Source organism: Pristiophorus japonicus, chromosome 4 (assembly GCF_044704955.1).
Source record: "Pristiophorus japonicus isolate sPriJap1 chromosome 4, sPriJap1.hap1, whole genome shotgun sequence".
Taxonomy (NCBI): domain Eukaryota; kingdom Metazoa; phylum Chordata; class Chondrichthyes; family Pristiophoridae; genus Pristiophorus; species Pristiophorus japonicus.
In genome coordinates, this window is record NC_091980.1 from 209,706,162 (window position 1) to 209,727,156 (window position 20,995).

The 20,995-nt window shown below is 41.1% G+C and overlaps 1 protein-coding gene across 1 annotated transcript in view; it reads left to right on the forward strand.

The window, feature by feature from the left end:
• Nucleotides 1–20,201, forward strand: part of coch (coagulation factor C homolog, cochlin (Limulus polyphemus)) — a 55,758-nt gene extending 35,557 nt beyond the window's left edge. Inside the window, exons 5-10 of the mRNA XM_070877891.1 lie at nt 3,113–3,175; nt 3,265–3,412; nt 3,579–3,682; nt 12,626–12,852; nt 17,435–17,948; nt 19,248–20,201. Of these exons, the coding sequence (XP_070733992.1) occupies nt 3,113–3,175; nt 3,265–3,412; nt 3,579–3,682; nt 12,626–12,852; nt 17,435–17,948; nt 19,248–19,423 (1,232 nt within the window). The 3' untranslated portion in view covers nt 19,424–20,201. The remainder of the gene's footprint in view (nt 1–3,112; nt 3,176–3,264; nt 3,413–3,578; nt 3,683–12,625; nt 12,853–17,434; nt 17,949–19,247) is intronic.
• The last annotated feature ends 794 nt before the right edge of the window (nt 20,202–20,995 follow it).

Below are 20,995 nucleotides of genomic sequence, written 5' to 3' on the forward strand. Positions count from 1 at the left end.
CATTATACTGCATCTGCCATGCATTTGCCCACTCACCTAACCTGTCCAAGTCACCCTGCAGCCTCTTAGCGTCCTCCTCACATCTCACACTGCCACCCAGCTTGGAGATATTACACTCAATTCCTTCATCTAAATCACTAATGTATATTGTAAATGTTTGGGTCCCAGCACTGAGCCCTGCAGCACCCCACTAGTTACTGCCTGCCATTCTGAAAAGGACCCGCTTATTCTGACTCTCTGCTTCCTGTCTGCCAACCAGTTCTCTATCCACGTCAGTGCATTACCCCCAATACCATGTGCTTTAATTTTGCACACCAATCTCTTGTGTGGGACCTTGTCAGAAGTCTTTTGAAAGTTCAAATACATCACATCCACTGGTTCTCCCTTGTCCACTCTACTAGAACTAGAGGGCATAATCTTAGAATAAGGGGCCGCCCATTTAAAACAGAGCTGAGGAGAAATTTCTTCTCGGAGGGTTGTAAATCTGTGGAATTCGCTGCCTCAGATGGCTGTGGAAGCTGGGACATTGAATAAATTTAAGACAGAAATAGACAGTTTCTTATATGATAAGGGGATAAGGGGTTATGGGGAGTGGGCAGGGAAGTGGAGCTGAGTCCATGATCAGATCAGCCATGATCTTATTGAATAGCGGAGCAGGCTCAAGGGGCCATATGGCCTACTCCTGTTCCTATTTCTTATGTTCTTAGCAAACTTTTTTGTGATATATATTCAAGTGTAATATCTTGAGATTTTGATCCATTTTTATTCACGGAAAGTGTTTTGGGATTCAGCTATGTTGAAGTGCTACGCTTTAAAACAATGCGGATTCACGCAATTTTAAAAAGAAAACCATAGGCTGCAGGCATTGAAGATGTCTTTGAAGTCAGGTGGGCAAGTTTGTGGAATTCACAACTGATACCATGAGGCAATGCTTCCCTAAGACTTTCTTTTCCCTTTTCAGTTAATAGCTAATTGCATTGCAGATTAATTTAATAAGGGAAGCCACCCATTGCAAGGAAAAGTGATGTAAGTGATAAAGAGTGCACTCTTCTGTTGTTATCTGTGATATACTTTATTCAGCTGCCATTCAGAAATAATGACTGTGCGAATTACATTACATGGTTTTCCTTGTGTGATCGTGCTGTATTTGTCCAAAAGTGCAAGAGCCTTTCTTCAGCAGAAATAGATGATTCAATAATTAGCATCTGAGCACAAATATGCAATAGTGGCTGGAGATTATGGCCTTGTTTGTAGTTTCTAAATTTATTAAATCGGTTTTCAATATTCCTATAGAAATTGGGACAAAATCTAATATCAATCTGAATAGATTAACATTTTCATAATGTATCACTAACTGATATGGTTTATAGTTCTCTATGTCTTTACCCTGTGATAATTTTACAAAGCACGTTATTATCTTCTGACATTCGTGCAAAACAAACATGTGCAGGATGAAATTGAATAGTTTACAGGAAGAATTTAAATTTCTGTACCAGTTTCAATATTAACCTATTTAAATGTCTGTACCAGTTTCAGTATTAACCTATCTAATGAGGAATATGAAAGACTTATTCACATTTTCTGTTATCTCTCTATACAAATATTTGGAGTAGTTGGTTTTAAAACATTTTTGTCTTAATTGTATTTTGAATGAGCCTTGCTCTGCCTTGGATTCTGAGGGCAGTAATGCCTAATCAAAGGTGACTAGCTGTTCCACTAACACACAAAGCTAGTTTTGAATCAGTACATTTCTGTTATTAATTGGCTTTCCCCACGTCATTTGCTGTGAATTAGAATCAGTATTGGAGTACTTGAGTTGGAATAATGGTAATTTTCACCAGACTCCTTGGTGCTTTACTTACCTTTATAAGAGCCTTCAGATCTAAGGAACATGAGCATCAACTAAGATATCCACCCTTTTCTCTGAATTGTATCAACAGTAAGAAAAAAAGAGACAAACTGGTATAATAAGGAATTCTCAAGAAGGCTCCATCTTACTTGTCATTCCTGAGAAATTTAGTGTCTTAAAAAGCCTTTGCTTAAACATCCCATCATTGCAGATAAAAAAAAGCATCTTTTACTCCTGGACCAAGTATAGCTCGAAGCTATTCAGACTATTGGACTGGATGAGAACTGCTTACTCCACATCAGATCCACATTTCACAAATCAGAGCTTTGTGTTGGCCCATCACTCCTCTGCAAGAGTGGTGTCCAGAGCAGAAGTTTCTAGCACTTCAGTCGGACCACTTGATCGATCCCTAGGTGTTGCAGCTACCTCTCGACATTCTGTTTCTATTCGAAAAGTCTATTTCGCATTCCAGCAGTGAAGCTTCACACTTCTGATCTGGAACTCTTTTCCACATTCTGTTATTGTTTGAAATGTTGACCCTTATACATGGAACACAAAGTTTTTCCAAAGCTTTCAGGGCCAAGGTTGTTGGAGCATTCATTGTGCTTTGGGAATAAGTTGCCCATTGTTATCCCAATACAATGCTTTCTGTATCCCAGCAATGCAGGACAAGATATCTAACTTTATTACAATTGTTTGTCTACACCTGTTTCCAAGTATCTAACATACAAAATGTATTGGCACACACAGCTTTTCAAAAGGAATTTCACTCATGGCGAAACTGCACAGTCCCACAATTATCTTTATTTAATTCTGAAGTGTGTGATCATCTTCATCCAATACTGTTTCATTGAGGATATATGATACCACAATTGTTGGTTAAAATATAATTACTGAGAAAAACCAAATGAATTGGAGGGGATTTTGGAAGCGGGTTATTTTGGGGAGAACTTCTGAAATTTTAATATAATGAAAATGCCAAAGATTTAGAAAATACACATGAATGCAACATACAGATGCATCATCTTTATTGTACAGCATTAGTAAAACATGTTTTAACAATATGGCAGACATCTCCTGTAACAGTCAAATGAGCACTCACTGTAGTCGGTTTTCTGAAAAAAAAACTCTCATATTTAAAAAGACCATTTCTCCCCCTTCAATTTCAACAAGATACTGCAATAGACTCCTCATGCATGCATCAAAATACAATGCATAAAAAGTGCATTTCAACTAATATTTTCCATTATTGAAATATTTTAGCAAGAGCTACAAAGAAAAAACCTGCAAAAATTGGGAGAAAGAATTCAAAACCGACAAACAAGGGTAAGGCTCCCTCCACACGAAATGCTTTTTTGGGTGATGCAGGGTATTTATCCAACAGATTGAAAAGCAATTCTTTCTTCTTCTGACAGAGTGCAAAGCTGATATCGCCTTCTTGCTCGATGGAAGCTGGAATCTTGGAAAACGCAGATTTAACTTACAGAAGAATTTTATCATTAGAGTCACCAATTTACTTGGTATCGGACCACAAGGGCCACTTGTTGGCATTGTACAAGTCAGGTAAACGAAAGGGAAAGGATTGTGCAAAATTCCTTTCTAAATCTTTGCATAAGTCAGACCTGGCCAACATTTGCACCCTGTCAGTGAACACGCAAGTGTTTGCATTGGTGTAGGAAGAGTTAAAATGATGATGTTTTCAGTTTTGCTTTGTGTGTTATTTATACAGTGAGAATCCTAAAACTGAGTTCATCTTAAAAGACTTCACTAATTCAAAGGATATCGTCACTGCCATCAGAAACGTGACATACAGAGGGGGCAGCACTAATGTTGGTGAGTGACACGTTCTCTTAACAATGTCCTTATTAATGTTGTTCCCACTGCTTGTGCATTTTTAATTTGGGGAATGTCGTGCTTTTCCTGTTACTAAGTCTGCTTCTTTCACTTTTCTCCCCAACACTTGATCAAGCTGCCAATTAGGAACCACATATTGTCCCCAAAAAACAATTAGCACAGGGGAGAATCCTAGAAACTATATAATATTGCTTATCCATATCCATTTTTCTCCCTAACTGTAGGTTGTATATATTATTCCCTAAACAAGAGAACATACAATTCTCATTGTGCCATTTTTGTAACCGACAGTTACAAAGTGCAAGTCGTATCTCCACCATTTCTCTGGATAATCCAGCTTTGAGAGGGAACGCACCATATGGATGGTTCCAGGGGAGAAACTCAACCCATCGCTCCTTGATGCAGTGCATTGATAAACCACTGTAAAGCACCTTTTGACCTGTACACTGGTTTATGTTTGAGTCTTGGAAAGTGATTTTATTTTTAGAAATTGTCTGATTTTCACATTTTCTGGTGTAGGTAAATAGTTATTCTGTGTGGTGGCTAGTTCCAGAACACCTGAGAGTGAGAAGTTTTCACTAATGTCATTAAATCTGCACTTTTTCCAGACAGATATACAGAGATTCACTGGCAGCAATTTTCAAAATCTAGAAACAGTAAATCACTGTAGTAAAAAATAGGGCATAGTTTTAATCAGAAACTAATTTTGTAAAATTGTTAAGACAGACATTAGTGATGGATGGTGAGTTATATTTTTAACCCACTGTTGAACTGAAATGGTCATTGTAATTGACTGAAAACCTGACTCAGTGTCAGGGTAAATGGGTCATTTTCCGGTTGGCAAACAGTAACTAGTGGGGTGCCGCAGGGATCGGTGCTTGAGCCTCAACTATTTACAATCTATATTAATGACTTGGATGAAGTGTGATGTAGCCAAGTTTGCTGATGATACAAAGATGGGTGGGAAAACAAATTGTGAGGAGGACACAAAAAACCTGCAAAGGGATATAGACAGGCTAAGTGAGTGGACAAAAATTTGGCAGATGGAATATAATGTGGAAAAATGTGAGGTTATCCACCTTAGCAGGAAAAAAATAGAAAAGCAAATGATAATTTAAATGGAGAAAAAGTGCTGCAGTTCAGAGGAACCTGGGGGTCCTTATGCATGAAACACAAAAAGTTAGTATGCAGGTACAGCAAGTAATCAGGAAGGCAAATGGAATGCTGGCCTTTATTGCAAAGGGGGATAGAGTATAAAAGCAGAAAAGTCCTGCTACAACTGTACAGGGTATTGGTGAGGCCACACCTGGAGTACTGCATACAGCTTGGTCTCCATATTTAAGGAAAGATATACTTGCATTGGAGGCTATTCAGAGAAGATTTACTCAGTTGATTCTGGAGATGAGGGGGTTGACTTATGAAGATAGGTTGAGCAGGTTGAGCTTATACTCATTGGAGTTCAGAAGAATGAGAGGTGATCGTAACAAAACATATGATAATGAGGGGGCTCGACAAGGTGGATGCAGAGGATATTTCCACTCATTGGGAGAACTAAAACTAGGGGGCATAGTCTCAGAATAAGGGGCCTTCCATTTAAAACTGAGATGAGGAGGAATTTCTTCTCTCGGGGTTGTAAATCTGTGGAATTCTCTGCCACAGAGAGCTGTGGAGGCTGGGTCATTGAATATATTTAAGGTGGAGATAGATTTTTGAGCAATAAGGGAATTAAGAGTTATGAGGAGCGGGCAGGGAAGAGGAGCTGAGTCCATGATCAGATCAGCCATGATCTTATTAAATGGCGGAGCAGGCTCAAGGGGCCAAATGTCCTACTCCTGCTCCTATTTCTTATGTTCTAAAATAGTTCATTCTATTTCCTTCGGCACTGGGGTCAAAAGAACAGTGGACTTCAGTGGATTACAGAGCACTGGCTTATAACCTGAACAAAATGTGTGGAAAGGGTCCCGTGAGTTTATTAATGTGGTTCCCTGCCGCACACTGAGCATGAACTATTGGTGCAACCTGCTGAGAAATCAAGGCCTGCTGAATCTGCATTTCAGTGGCCTCTCTCCTATTCCATGCTCACTATTCTTACCGCTTGATGATCCTTTAACGCTGCCTATGTCCATCTTTCTCTTTCTCTCAATTATGCATCTTTTGATCTGCTGTGCCATTATTTTCAATGGATTGTCCACTTACACCTAACAAAGAACCGACACTTGTACCTAATAAACTGTTTCTGCGATTACAAAAGTAACAACATATTAACATGCTCATTGTAAAAATAAGGGAAGAAGTGCCATTGTAGTAAATGAGGTAGAGAAAGAAATATAAAAAGTGCCATAGGAGCAAATTAATAAACAATAGATAAATGTAGATAGATAAATATTTAAAAATTGTAAAAGAAACAGAACAGAAAGCAAAAGTGAAAAGATGAGTTTGAGGCAGATACAAATCAATAATTAACTGTGATGTACTTTTTTCTCGAGTGTTTAATACAGGATGTGAAATGATAATACTGATCACATGGAAGTTCATTTATGAATCAGTTATGAATCACCTTGTCAGTTAAAATGTGGGAAACAATAATTTTGAAAGTGCTACTATCGTATAAAGAGCCTCCCTGCCCTTGTCGGGTCCTGTTCTGCTGAGACATTTCCTACTGTCAGAGTAGGCAGTTAAACTTCTTTGAGCTTCTGTCACTCTAAAACTAGCTGCACCTTCAGATGATGTCCTGTGAACTTTCATTCATTGATAGTTGTTCAACTGAGAATTGGAACTTGGCATGTGATGTGGACAGTTGCAGGTGTGAACATGCACTGTGTATATGTGTCTTGCTGGATTGAAACACCAACTTATTCCATCACTAAACAACCCTTACACTGCATTTAAAAAAATGCTTTAAGACAAATATTGACAGCAATCTGGAAGATTCTCCAGTGATCAATTACCATTCTCTTTAGTAATTAATGACTGCAATTGAGGGCTATAGTGGTAACGTATTGACCACCCTTAGTGACTTTATGCAGGGCAATGATGTCTTCACCTTTGGATATTATAACACGCATTCAATTATAGGCATAATCGTAGTCACTATTTCTAGACTATTGACATTGCTGGCATTACTGAAGAGCACAGTAACGAGCAACTGGAGAATCTCCAAAATTCCCTCATTGGAAAATAGAAAGCTTCGCTTTCAGATTCATCCCAATGGGAACCAGTTGGTACTGTTCCAAAGGACTTTATATGAGTTGGTCTGAAAACCTTCCATTACAAATAAGGAAATTTATACACTAAATAAAATGTAACAGACACAGAACTAAACTTTCCAAGAGACCTCTTTTTAATTTCATAATTGCTGTTCAGTTCTAAAATTAATGGTATGTTCGTAATTAATTCTCAACCTGTTTAAAGAGTATCCATCATATGTTTTTTTTTTACTGATTTTTACTTGCTGTTTTCAGTCTTGAGTTGGGAACAAGTTGAGTGAGAGCAGCTTGGGAAAGGGGGGGGCAAATCAACAAATTCTCCGCCCGCTTTCTGAATAAGTGCTTTGTCTCCACTCGACACTTCCTCTGTCAGTTCTCAAGACAGGAATTCCCCTGGAAAATCCCAAATGCAAAACAATTTTTGACAGAAACCAGAAATATTTTATTGGTACATTATAGTAATCAAATTTAATTTCCTTTTACATGCTGATGCATGCTAATTTTATTTGAGAGGGACTGAGTAACATATTTCATAATAGGACATTTACAGCAAAAATATTTAGCAAGTCTACCATTATTCAAGATAAATATGATAAAGTAGAATTAAGGAATGTATCAAAGCAAGGGAGAAGTCTCGAATTACTACTCCTCATTGTTAACAAAGTCACTAATTCTTTAATTGGCGAAGGGTTGGTTTGGTGGTTTTAATGATTTCTGTCTTTACTCTAAATTTCAAATTTGGATGACAGCCCATTTCTATCATCCACACAAGCCTTTACAAATGTTTCAGAGAAAAATATTTTTATAATGAATCAATGTACAAAAGATTGGTTAGCGTAGTTAGTGTTAAAAGTGCAGTTTTGAGAACCCTATTATGGAAAGGACATTAAGCCTTACAGCATAGGTTCATCAGGAGGATGCCAGGCATGCAGAGACTGAAGATACCAGGACTACCACAGGGTCAGTGAAGGCTAAAGGTAGATTTAATATAAAGGGTTTTAGTGAATAGGAAAGAGTATTTCCTCTAGTTGGAAAATCAGCGATGAAGCAGGGTGATGGGGGTGGGGGTGGGGGGGGGGGGGAGATCATTGTATCTTTTAAGGGAAAATTTCAAGCAGAGTAAGAAACAAGGCCGTAGGGAGAGAACAGGAGTGTGAGATTAATTTTTGATTACTCTAAAATGGGACCTATTCAGATGAGTTGAATGGCCTCCTTCATAGAATCATAGAAATTTACAACACGGAAGGAGGCTATTTCGGCCAATCGTGTCCGTGCCGGCCGACAGATATATCCAGCGTAATCACACTTTCCAGCTCTTGGTCCGTAGCCTTGTACATCCAAGTACTTTTTAAAAGTGGTAAGGGTTTCTGCCTCTACCACCCTTTCAGGCAGTGAGTTCCAGACCCCCACCACTCAAGGTGCAAACATTTCCCCTCAAATCCCCTCTAAACTTCTCCACAATTACTTTAAATCTATGCCCCCTGGTTGTTGATCGCTCTGCTAAGGGAAATAGGTCCTTCCTATCCACTCTATCTCGGCCCTTCGTAATTTTATACACCTCAATAAGGTCTCCCCTCAGCCTCCTCTGTTCCAAAGAAAACAAACCCAGCCTATCCAATCTTTCCTCATAGCTAAAATTCTTCAGTCCAGGCAACATCCTCATAAATCTCCTTTGTACCCTCTCCAGTGCAATCACATCTTTCCTGTAATGTGGTGACCAGAAATGCATGCAGTACTCTAGCTGTGGCCTAACTAGTGTTTTATACAGTTCCAGTGTAAACTCCCTGCTCTTGTATTCTATGCCTTGGTAATAAAGGCAAATATTTCATATGCCTTCTGAACCGCCTTATCTACCTGGCCTGCTACCTTCAGGGATCTGTGGACATGCACTCCAAGGTCCCTTTGTTCCTCTATACTTCTCAGTGTCCTACCATTTAATGTGTATTCCCTTGCCTCGTTAGCCCTCCCCAAATGCATTACCTCACACTTCTCGGGATTGAATTCCATTTGCCACTGTTCTGTCCAAGTGACCAGTGCATTGATATCTTCCTGCAGTCTACAGCTTTCTTCTTCATTATCACACAGCCTATTTTAGTATCATCTGCAAACTTCTTAATCATACCCCCTACATTCACATCTAAAACATTGATATATACCACAAAAATCAAGGGACCTGCGAACCCCACTGGAAACAGCCTTCCAGTCACAAAAACACCCATCAACCATTACCCTTTGCTTCCTGCCTCTGAGCCAATTTTGGATCCAACTTGCCACTTTGCCTTGGATTCCATGGGCTTTTACTTTCGTGACCAATCTTCCATATGGGACCTTATCAAAAGCCTTGCTAAAATCCATATACACTACATCAAACACACTACCCTCATCGACCCTCCTTGTTACCTCCTCAAAAAATGCAATCGTTAGTCAGAGATGACCTTCCCTTAACTTATGCATGCTGAATGCCCTTGATTAATCCGTGTCTTTCTAAATGAAGATTTATCCTGTCCCTTAGAATTTTCTCCAAGAATTTTCCCACCACCGAGGTTAGGTGACTGGTTTGTAAATACTCGGTCTATCTCTTTCTCCCTTTTTAAATAAAGGTACAACACTAGCAGTCCTCCAGTTTTCTGGCACCACACCTGTAGCCAGAGAGGTTTGGAAAATGATGGTCAGAGCCTCTGCTATTTCCTCTTTTGCTTCTCTTAACAGCCTGGGATACATTTCATCCGGGCCTGGGGATTTATCCACTTTCAAAGCTGCTAAACCCCTTAATACTTCCTCTCACTCTGTTTATTTCATCTAATATTTCACACTCCTCCTCCCTGATTGCAATGTCTGCATCACCCCTCTCTCTTATGAAAACAGATGCAAAGTATTCATTAAGAACCATACCCACATCTTCCGCTTCCACACACACATTACCTTTAAGGTCCCTAATAAGCCCTACTCTCTTTTTAATTATCCTCTTGCTCCTAATGTATTTATAAAACACCTTTGGGTTTCCCTTAATTTTACTTGCCTAAATGTTTTCATGCTCTCTCTCTTTGCTTTCCTAATTTCCTTTTTAATTTCACCCCTGCACTTTCTGTACTCCTCTACCATTTCTGCAGTATTGAGCCTTTGGTATCTATCATAAGCCTCCCTTTTTTTCTTTATCCTACCCTGTTTGTCCCTTGACATCCAGAGATCTCTAGTTAGTTCCAACCTTTTTCTTTAATGGAACATAACTGCTCTGAACCCTCAGGATCTCCTCCTTGAGTGCCTCCCATTGCTGACACTGATTTACCTTCCAGTAGCTGTTTCCAGTGCACCTTAGCTAAATGAAACATCAGCTTAATAAAATTGGCTTTCCCTCAATTGAGAACTTTTATTCCTGGTATATCTTTCCATAACTGCCCTAAATCTAACTGAATTATGATCACTACCACCAAAATGCTTTCCCACTGATACCCCTTCCACCTGCCCAACTTCATTTCCTAAAACTAAGTCCAGAACCACCCCCTCCCTTGTTGAGCTTGCTACATACTTGCTTCTTCTGTGCTGTTAAACTTCTATATAAATCTGGTTTGCGTTTTTTTTTACAAAACTAACCAATTCTTCCAGTTTTGAAATTGTCACAAAGATTATTTAAAGTGGTGCATCACACTTTGGAAAATGAGGTGGCTAAGAATAGCTGTATGTAATTTTACTTAATCTGTAACTGATACAATGATACTTTTGTGATAGTGAGCTTTTATATATCTTTGTATTAATTATATTGAGAAACTTCACCTTGAAGGTTGAGAAAATTAATTAAATCAAGATTCATTGACTAAGTAAGGCCAAGCTTGAGTTTTCAAAGCCTATACGTTGGAGAGGAAATTTTAAAAGTTTCAAAATTCTGAGAACCTGGAAGAGGTGCAATGAATCTTTAGCAATGGAAGAGTCGTGGAGATTCTGTTTGAGATCAAAAGAGATGTTGAGTCCACAGATGTCAATCGATGGAAGATTCTGGGTGAAGCCATCAAAGATGTGGGTCACACTGAGAAGCCCACAATAATGATGCATCCCTAGTTCTCCTGAGGGCATTAAGAATCAACCATGTAGTGTAGGACTGGAGTCATATGTAGGGAGGCAGGTTTCCTTTCCTGAAGGACACTAGTGAACCACTGGGGTTTATACAACAATCCAGCAGCTTTCATGGCCATTTTCTGGTGCTAGCTAAATGACCATATTGATTGAATTCAATTTCACATCTTTCAATGATGGGATTATGAACTCTTAATCCCTGGGTTGCTGGTCCTACAGCATACCACTAGGCTAAGACCTAGTTAACCACCTAGATAAGAAGTGATTGCTGTTACAGAAACTGTCTTCAAACAAGTGGAAGATCTTGATTATCCTGTCAAAGAGCATGAAGAGCAGCATGTAGTGATTCAACCATTTCAATAAGAAATTAATGAAGGTATGTGTACTGAAATGTACATGCCAAAAGAAGTTGATGAATGCATAGCGGATTCGTCAGAAAAACATGAGAAAATTGGATAATGAGTCAACAAGGACATTGATGTGGAGAAGAAATATAGTGAGAACAGAGCCCTGCAGAACCACTGATTGGTAAAAGTTAGGGAATGAACAATCAGTTAAACCTGAACTAGAAGTATTTGATGTAAAATAGTATGGACTGTCTTTGCTAGCGTCCAATAGCATTTCCATTCTCTATTCTTGAAATATAAGCCTTTCTGAACTAAAGCTTCACAGTTGGGGCTAGTAAGTGTTAAATGTCCCGTGTAATGTTGGTCAACACTACCCAAACTTTCTCTTTTGCTCTTCTAGTTGCTCTTTCTGTCTGGATTTCCCTGTGGTGGAATCAGGCAACATTCCTATGATATAAAGCAGAGTTTGCGGTTCAGTAAAAAGTACCACCTCACTCTCTTCACTTTTAGAATATTATTAAATCAATGACTGTTTTTACAATAATTTAAAAGTAGGCCTGGATAATTCTACTTGCTAGTTGGGCTGGAGTGAGTTTAATTCTAGGTATCGTGATCTAAATCCAAAAGTTTACCACTGTGTTTCCTTCTCCATCTCCAACCTCTAATTGTTTTTCTTTCTACTTTTTTTTTAATGAATCTGATCCTTTATGATCTGTTCAGGCACTCTCATACCTCAGTAATTCACTCCTTAAATGGTGGATATTTTCCTTTATTCTAATTAATTTTGTTTCCTGGTTAATGTTCAAGTAATAGTTCTTGTAGTTGAAATAAAAAGGATTCCACTCACCAAACAACGAGAATATTTGAGGGCAATGTGTTGGCACAGCACATTGAGCCCCACATATAAGCTGCCTGAAATGAGTCGATCACAAGTTTAATTCCAACAAACTACTCTGTTCTCAAATTGAGCGTGCTTTTTGACGGAGGCAGTATCTTGCTGAGGGAGTGGGGGAGATTTGCCTGGATGGTGCTTCATATTTCCTAGCAGACACCAACGGGGACAGGAACAGAGGATAGCCTTTCCCTCCTGCCCACCGATCTTCTTGCAATGTCCACATGGTCCTGGAAGACTCTCAAAGATGTGGGGATAAATTTCAGAAAAGTTCCAGCATGATTTAAAAATGTCATGGAACAATCAATTTTTGTCACAGATGCCACCCTGAGCATCTTGAAATTAAATGGCACAGAATTTCTGTAAACTTTCTCTCAAGTTTATTCATAATGTTAATTTTATATACCAGGCAAAGCACTACTCCACACAACAGAAAACTTTTTCACTCCCGATAAGGGTACACGGACCGGGTATCCAAAAGTCGTAGTTGTTCTTGTGGACGGATGGCCCTCAGATGAAATTGAAAGAGCTGCAAATCTGGCCAGAGAGTCTGGCATTAATGTTTTTATTGTCTCAGTTGCAAAAGCCCTTCCAGAAGAGCAAAAGATGGTCCTGGACCCTAATTACATGGAAAAGGTAAGACCACAGCACAAACTGACATTATAACTGACTATAACCTACAGCCTTTCTATTGAGACAAGTAATGCAACCATTTGTGTGATGTATTTATAGCAGTAAACAAGTACATTAAAGATTTTGATCATTTCCAATCCATTACACCTGGTGTTTTGACAGCTCCCCTCAGCATTTTGTGACTTGTGAATGTGTTGCCTGTAAGCTGTGAAATGGTTTTACTTTTTGCCCTCATTAGCTTGTAATATGTTTTGTTTTTTTACTCCTTTTAATAATTCTGTAATTAATAGTGTACAATCTAATTTGATGCATTTCTTAATAACCTTTGCTGATAAATCTTTAAGAATGAACAAATATGCTAAATTTTAGGCATTTTAGCAAATAATCATAGAATTATAGAAATTTACAGCATGGAAGGAGGCCATTTCGGCCTATCATGTCCATATCGGCCAAAAAGAGGCTATTCAGCCTAATCCCAATTTCCAGCTCTAGGTCCGTAGCTCTGCAGGTTGCGGCACTTCAATTGCACATCCAAGGACATTCTAAATATGGTGAAGGTTTCTGCCTCTACCACCCTTTCAGGCAGTGAGTTCCAGACCCCCACGATCCTCTGGGTGAAGAAATTCCCACTCAAATCCCCTCTAAACCTTCTACCAATTATTTTAAATTTATGCCCCTGGTTGTTGACCCCTCTGCTACGGTAAATAGGTCCGTTCTATCCACTACATCTAGATCCCTGATAATTTTATACACCTCAATGAGGTCTCCTCTCAGCCCCCTCTGTTCCAAGGAAAACAAACCAAACAAATCCAATCTGTCCTCATAGCTGAGATTCTCCATTTCCGGCAACATCCTCATAAATCTCCTCTGTACCCTCTCCAGTGTAATCAGATCCTTCCTGTAATGCGGTGACTAGAACTGCACGCAATACTCTAGCTGTGTCCGAACTAGTGTTTCATACAGTTCAAGCATAAGCTCCCTGCTCTTGTATTCTATGCCTCGGCTAATAAAGGCAAGCATTCCACATGCCTTCTTAACCACCTTATCTACCTAGCCTGCTACCTTCAGGGATCTGTGGACATGCATTCCAAGGTCCCTTTGTTCCTCTATACTTCTCAGTGTCCTACCATTTAATGTGTATTCTCTTTCCTTATTAGCCCTTCCCAAATGCATTACCTCACACCTCTCCAGATTGAATTCCATTTGCCACTGTTCTGTCTACCTGGCCAGTTAATTGATATCTTCCTGCAGTCTACAGCTTTCTGCTTCATTATCAACCACACAGCCGATTTTACTATCATCTGCAAACTTCTTAATCATACCCCCTATATTCAAGTCTAGATCATTGATGTATACCACAAAAAGTAAGGGACCTAGTACTGAGCCCTGCGGAATGCCACTGGAAACAGCCTTCCAGTCACAAAAACACCCATCAACCATTATCCTCTGCTTCCTGCCTTTGAGATGATTTTGGATCCAACTTGCCACTTTGCCCTGGATCCCATGGGCTTTTACCTTTGTGACCAATCTGCCATGTGGGACCTTATCAAAAGCCTTGCTAAAATCCATGTACACTACATCAAACGCACTACCCTCATCGACCCTCCTTGTTACCTCCTCAAAAAATTCAATCGTTAGTCAGCGATTACCTTCCCTTAACAAATCCATGCTGACTGTCCTTGATTAATCCGTGTCTTTCTAAATGAAGATTTATCCTGTCCATCAGAATTTTATCCAATAATTTTCTCACCACTGAGGTCATGTTGGCTGGCCTGTAATTACTCTGTCAATCCCTTTCTCCCTTCTTAAACAACGACACCACATTAGCAGTCCTCCAGTCCACTGGCACCACACCTGGAGCCAGAGAGGATTTGAACATGATGGTCAGAGCCTCTGCTATTTCCTCTTTTGCTTCGCTTAACAGCCTGGGATACATTTCATCTGGGCCTGGGGCATTATCCACTTTCAAAGCTGCTAAATCCCTTAATACCTCCTCTCTCACTATGTTTATTTCATCTAATATTTCACACTCCTCCTCCCCGATAGCAGTGTCTGCATCATCCCCCTCTCTTGTGAAAACAGACGCAAAGTATTCATTAAGAACCATACCCATGTCTCTTGCCTCCACACATCGGGCCCAAGTTTCGAGCCGCGCCTAGAACGGCGCAGTCCCGACCTGGACGCCCATTTTTCACGCCACAAAGTGCGCCTAAAAAAACCCTCCGTATTCTCCACCTCCCTGCAGGTCCTCTGGCCCTCAGCGCAGCGCAACAGGAGCTGTAGGGGGCGGAGCTAGGACCCTTAGCCGAAAACAGTGCCGGGAGCTCTGCACATGCACGCTACAGTGGGCACGCAAGTGCAGTAGCTCCAGGCGCCCGACACTGTGTGGGAGGGGCCCGAAGCACGCAGCCCCGAGCCCTGGTCCAATGGCCTCACTGGGGCTGCGTGAATAAGGCTCCTCCCACAGCCAGCTCCTGCTTCCTCCCGACCCGACTCGACTCCCGCTTCCCGCCCCCTGCCCCTGGACTGGACCCGACACCCGCGCTCCCTCTCACCCCCGCCCCCAGACCGGACCCGACACCCGCTGCCCATGCCCCCGCCCCCGGACCGGACCCGACACCCGCTTCCCCCCCCCCCTCCTGCCCCCAGACCGGACCCAACACCCACTCCCCCCGCCCCCGGACCCGACACCCGCCCCCGGACCGGACCCGACAGCCGCTCCCCCACCCCCCGACCAGACCCGACAGCCGCTCCCCCCCCCCCGCCCCCGGACCGGACCCGACACCCGCTTCCCCCCCCCCCCCCCCGGACCAGACCCGACAGCCGCTCCCCCCCCCCCGCCCCCGGACCGGACCCGACACCCGCTTCCCCCCCCCCCCCCCCCGGACCAGACCCGACAGCCGCTCCCCCCCCCCGCCCCCGGACCGGACCCGACACCCGCTTCCCCCCCCCCCCCCTGCCCCCAGACCGGACCCAACACCCACTCCCCCCGCCCCCGGACCCGACACCCGCCCCCGGACCGGACCCGACAGCCGCTCCCCCACCCCCCGACCAGACCCGACAGCCGCTCCCCCCCCCCCGCCCCCGGACCGGACCCGACACCCGCTTCCCCCCCCCCCCCCCCGGACCAGACCCGACAGCCGCTCCCCCCCCCCGCCTCCGGACTGGATCCGACCTGACCTCCCTCCCCCCGAACTGAACCGACCTCCCTCCCACCACCCCCCCCGACCCGACCCGACCCAACGCCACCTACCTGTAAATCTGGTGCTGGGGACGGGCACGCTGTTGGAGGGCTCCCGGTGCTGCAGTCGGTAAGTAGAAAATGTTTTATTTATTGATTTTTTAAAAACAAAATTATTTCTTATTAATTTTTTTTGATTGATTTATTGGTTGATTTATTGATGTATTTATCATTTATTATTGATGATGGCTCTTTATTTGTAAAACTGAAGTGTTTAATGTTTGTAAACTTCCCTTTAAACACCCCCCTCCCCGCCCCCCCCACCATTCCCCACGCCTGATTTGTAACCTACGCCTGATTTTCTAAAGTGTAGACAAGGTTTTTTCGAGCGTACCAAAATCTTCACTTACTCCATTCTAAGTTAGTTTGGAGTAAGTTTTCACTCACGAAACTTTGAATCAGGCGTAAGTGGCCGGACACGCCCCCTTTTGAAAAAAAAAATTCTGTTCCAAAGTGAAACTGTTCTAACTGACTAGAACTGGAGCAAACTAAATGTGGAGAATTCCGATTTCTAAGATACTCCGTTCTACACCAGTTCCTCCTAAAAATCAGGAGCAAATCATGTGGAAACTTGGGGCCATAGATTACCCTCATGGTCTCTAATAGGTCCTGGCCTTTAGTTATCCTCTTGCTCTTAATATATTTATAAAAACATCTTTGGATTTTCCTTGATTTTACTTGCCAAGAATAAATAAGGCACAGATTCACTGAAATACACATTTCTTCTAGATGCACACTCCAAGACAAGCAAACTCAGGACAGGATACAATCAGTTCATAAATTGTTATGGATCCACCACATTAAAGTGAAGTTCAGCTTTTCTATATTACAATTGTTCCACTTTTTTTCTTTAGCTGAGATTGTATTATAGGCCAGATACATTACCAATTTATAAGGTTTGAGTTTCACATTGATGCAAAATGTGCAGAACAATTTAGGAGTGAAGTTGCAGGGCTGAATTCTGTTTTGTTGTGTGAGCGCATCCCAGGGTGGTAATCTCACACTGCCTGACCGCCACTGCAACCAATAACAAGCAAACTTTAAAAGGTTCAGTCATATGGGAATATTTGACACTTCATTGTTAAGCATTCTAATATTAGCAAGAACCAACATTGATTTCTTTATTAACATTAAAAACTTAACCACCGTTTGGCCAATTGTAAACTGAGAGCTTGTTGTGTAATTCAAAACTGCCATCTCCACAGTTACTAGTGTCAAATATGCAATATAATATCATTAATTACTCAATAGTGAACTTTTCCAATACCAACTGGAAGTATGTCAGAAAGTCCGTACTGTCACCATAGTAACGTTCAACATTTGATTGTTTTTCTCCATTCCTAGATTGTTTGCAAAAACAATGGATTATTTTCCTATGCTATCCCAAACTGGTTTGGGATGTACAAGTTTATAAAACCTTTAGCACAAAGGTTGTGCTCCTACAGCCAGATGACATGTAGCAGAACATGTTACAATTCAGTGAACCTTGGCTTCCTCATCGATGGATCCAGCAGCGTTGGTGATGTCAATTTCCACATGGTTTTGAACTTCATCTCTGAAATTGTGAAACCCTTTGACATTCATCAGATCGGTGCAAAAGTTGGCGCTGTACAGTTCACATATGATCAGAGAACTGAATTTGATTTTGCTGAATATTTAACAAAGGATGAAGTGCTAAATGCCATCAGTAACATCCCTTACTGGAGTGGTGGCACAGCCACTGGGGAAGCAATTACATATGCCACAAAGAACCTGTTTGGAAAACTGAAGAACAACAACTTGAACGTGCTGATCGTCATTACTGATGGTCAATCTTATGATGATGTTACGGTTCCAGCGACTGTGGCACATCAATCAGGTAACTAATCTGGATATTAAAAACATATCACAGCAAAGATAGCTAGAATATGGCAATAAATAATGCAAATCTTACAATAAGTAAGTAGAAATATCAGGCTATCATATGTTCATCAAAGTGTTACAAACTTAAAAATGTTCTTCACTTTAAACATCTCATTCTTTGGACCCCTTGTGCCACATGTCATTCCCTATGTGAGGGACTAGGCAGCCAATCCACTCCCAGAGGTCTACCCCTGCTAGTCTGTAACCAGTTAGTAGGAAGAGGCCCTTGGGTTTAATTATCTTCTGTCCCTTGTTACTAGAAGTGACTTCTGTTCATGCCTCTGATGGCGAGGATAAATTTGGGAACGTCCTGTCATTGCAATTATGACCACAATTATGACTTCTTTGCACTCCCAAATAGTAAGTATTTAAGTTGAACAATTAGTGATAAAAGTCACTGCTCCGCTATACCGCTACAGTAGATTTTACAAAAGACAGTGTATTCTAAAATATATCACAAATCTACAGCCCTGAGTCTGGGGCGCAGTGCTAAGGGAGACGTTGTACACCTCTCTTGGGAGTTAGCATGGGAAAATCCTGAGCTAAAGATACTCGGGAGTACTCCGAGAGATGCCTGGGAAGAAAAAAAAAACTTAAAAAAAAACCCGCAAAAGCAATATCAATACATAGCCCATGCTACCACAACATAAATAGGAAAAAAAATTAAAAGAAAATACAATCACACTTACCTTAGGACTGCATTACTTACCTCTCTGCAGTCAGTATAGTTGGACTGCCCGATTTCCCAGGCATTCAGTGCCGGAGTCAAAGAGCATGTAGGTGTTGCAACCAGGGGCAGCTTTTCCGGGCGCTGTTGCTCCGCGTTGCCACAAAACCGTCCCTAAAACCCCCCGCGGGGCGCTGGAGGCTCACCACCCGACCAGAAGCCATTGCCGCCGCCCCATAGTGTCTTAAAGAATTCGGGTAGGAGTGTGATGACTGTCATTGGCCTTAGCTATTGCTAAATGTTAACAATGAAATGAAATGAAATTAAAATTGCTGAGAAGAGTGACTATCAGAAACTATACATTAGTTAGTGTATATCCTTTTAATCAGTCAGCTACAGTAAAGTCCATTTTCTTTAGGTTCTATGTTGGAATCAAAAATTGAGAGAGAAATTGAAAGTGGCACGAACTTGGACATCAGAATTAGCCCCCCTCGGAAGTTTATGCACATAATCTAATGTAATATTGGGTTGGATTTTAACACTGAAATGTTTGTCTTAGGAGTTTATGATTTTTACTTTTCTTTTTAGGTACCATAGTATATTCAGTTGGAATTTCATGGGCAATGCAAGATGAGCTCGACGCAATGGCTTCAGAACCCAAAGATTCGCATAGTTTCTTTGTGAGAGATTTCCCAGTCGTCAACAAGATTGTGCCTGATATCCTTAAAGGCATTTGCAAAGATTATTTGGCAATAGCAAAGTGATCCAGCAGCTACCATGTGCCTTGATATTCAAAGGAACTTCACTGCCTCTTGCCAACAACATATTAGACCTCTAATGACAATACTAACAAACATGCTAGTGCAATATTTTGTAGAAATCTAGGCCTGAATATTAACATAAAGTACTGCATGTGCTATTTCTCCTACTTTACAAATTATCCAAAATGAAATCAGGCATGGTAAGGGTTAATTTACATGATATTATGTAAGAAGATGCCTTTATAACCAGAGCTTGTATTGTGTATTGCATGTTTGAGAAAAGTGATGTTACTGGTTCAGTAAGAGTGTTTGAAAAATAAACATCATTGTGTTGGCCATTTGATTTCAGTGACAAGTAACCTCAGTTAAAGACTCTAGATGTAAAATGACTTGTTTAAAATGTATTAAACATGTCTTTTTTGTCTGAATGTTGTGCAAGCTAATTTGCAGTTTGAAATAAATCCCAGCCTGTTATTAAATTTGATTGAGTAAGCAGGTGGGTATTATGTTTGCTATGGATCAAGTCCTGGGTAATTTAGCAACTTTCCCAAATGTTGGTTTTCATGAATGTGAAAATAAACTTGGAACAGCAAAAGTTCAAGTGCAGAAAATAAATAATCACCCTCAAAATGGAACCAGACCCAAGCACTAAAAATCTCCCTGAAACTGGGCACTGTTTTACATTTTCAGAACATAATATTCTTACTGTATAAAACAAAATGTCTTCTAAAATAAATTTAAGATGGCATGGTTTATTATATTTCTCAGCACTGAAACTTTCTACTATTTCCATGTCTTCTTTTTTAATAGCACTGTTTAATTACAAACTGCATATGCAACAAACCATTCACAATACTCTAACTAAATTGATTGCTAAATATGGTCACAAATAAAATAATTTTGGTAGATTAAGGTACAGTTCTTCACTCTCTTTATTGCATATAAAACATTAACTCTATGGGTTCAATTTTGGCCAGAAGTTGCTCTGTTTTTTTTTTGGAGTAACTTGGTTTCTCTGGCATAACTTAAAAATCCCTATTTTCCCCAATCAATTTGCACCAGCGTAACTGAGTTAGTTACGATTTTTTTAGATTTTTTTTTCTCAAAAGGGGCTGTTACTAGCCACCGACACCAGTTCTGCCCATTTAGGCAACTTTGGGCAGCTAATAGTTACTCCATTTATACTTAGGCCAGATATGTGACCACTTAAAAAAACTCTTGCGGAGAGTTAAAGAAATCGGCGTAGGTAGGTACATCGGAGGCCATTCGACCTGGGATAGGGGAAGGAAGGGAAGTGGAGAGGACCTGCAGCTAAACCACCAAGCCTTACAAACCACCAAACCTTGCAAACAAAAAGTACTAAGAATTCAATAAGAAATAAAAAATTGAAATAAGTCCTATCTTCAAACTTGGCCCGGGAAGACAGATGGCTGGCCGATGCGGAAGGCCACTCAACCTTGATTAGGGGCAGGAGCGAATGAACTGGCCAGCATCGAGAATCAACGGAGAGGCTGGGGGGGGGGGGGTGGTGGAGGAGGGAGGGAGGAAGGGAGCTGGCAAGTACCAGGGGGCACA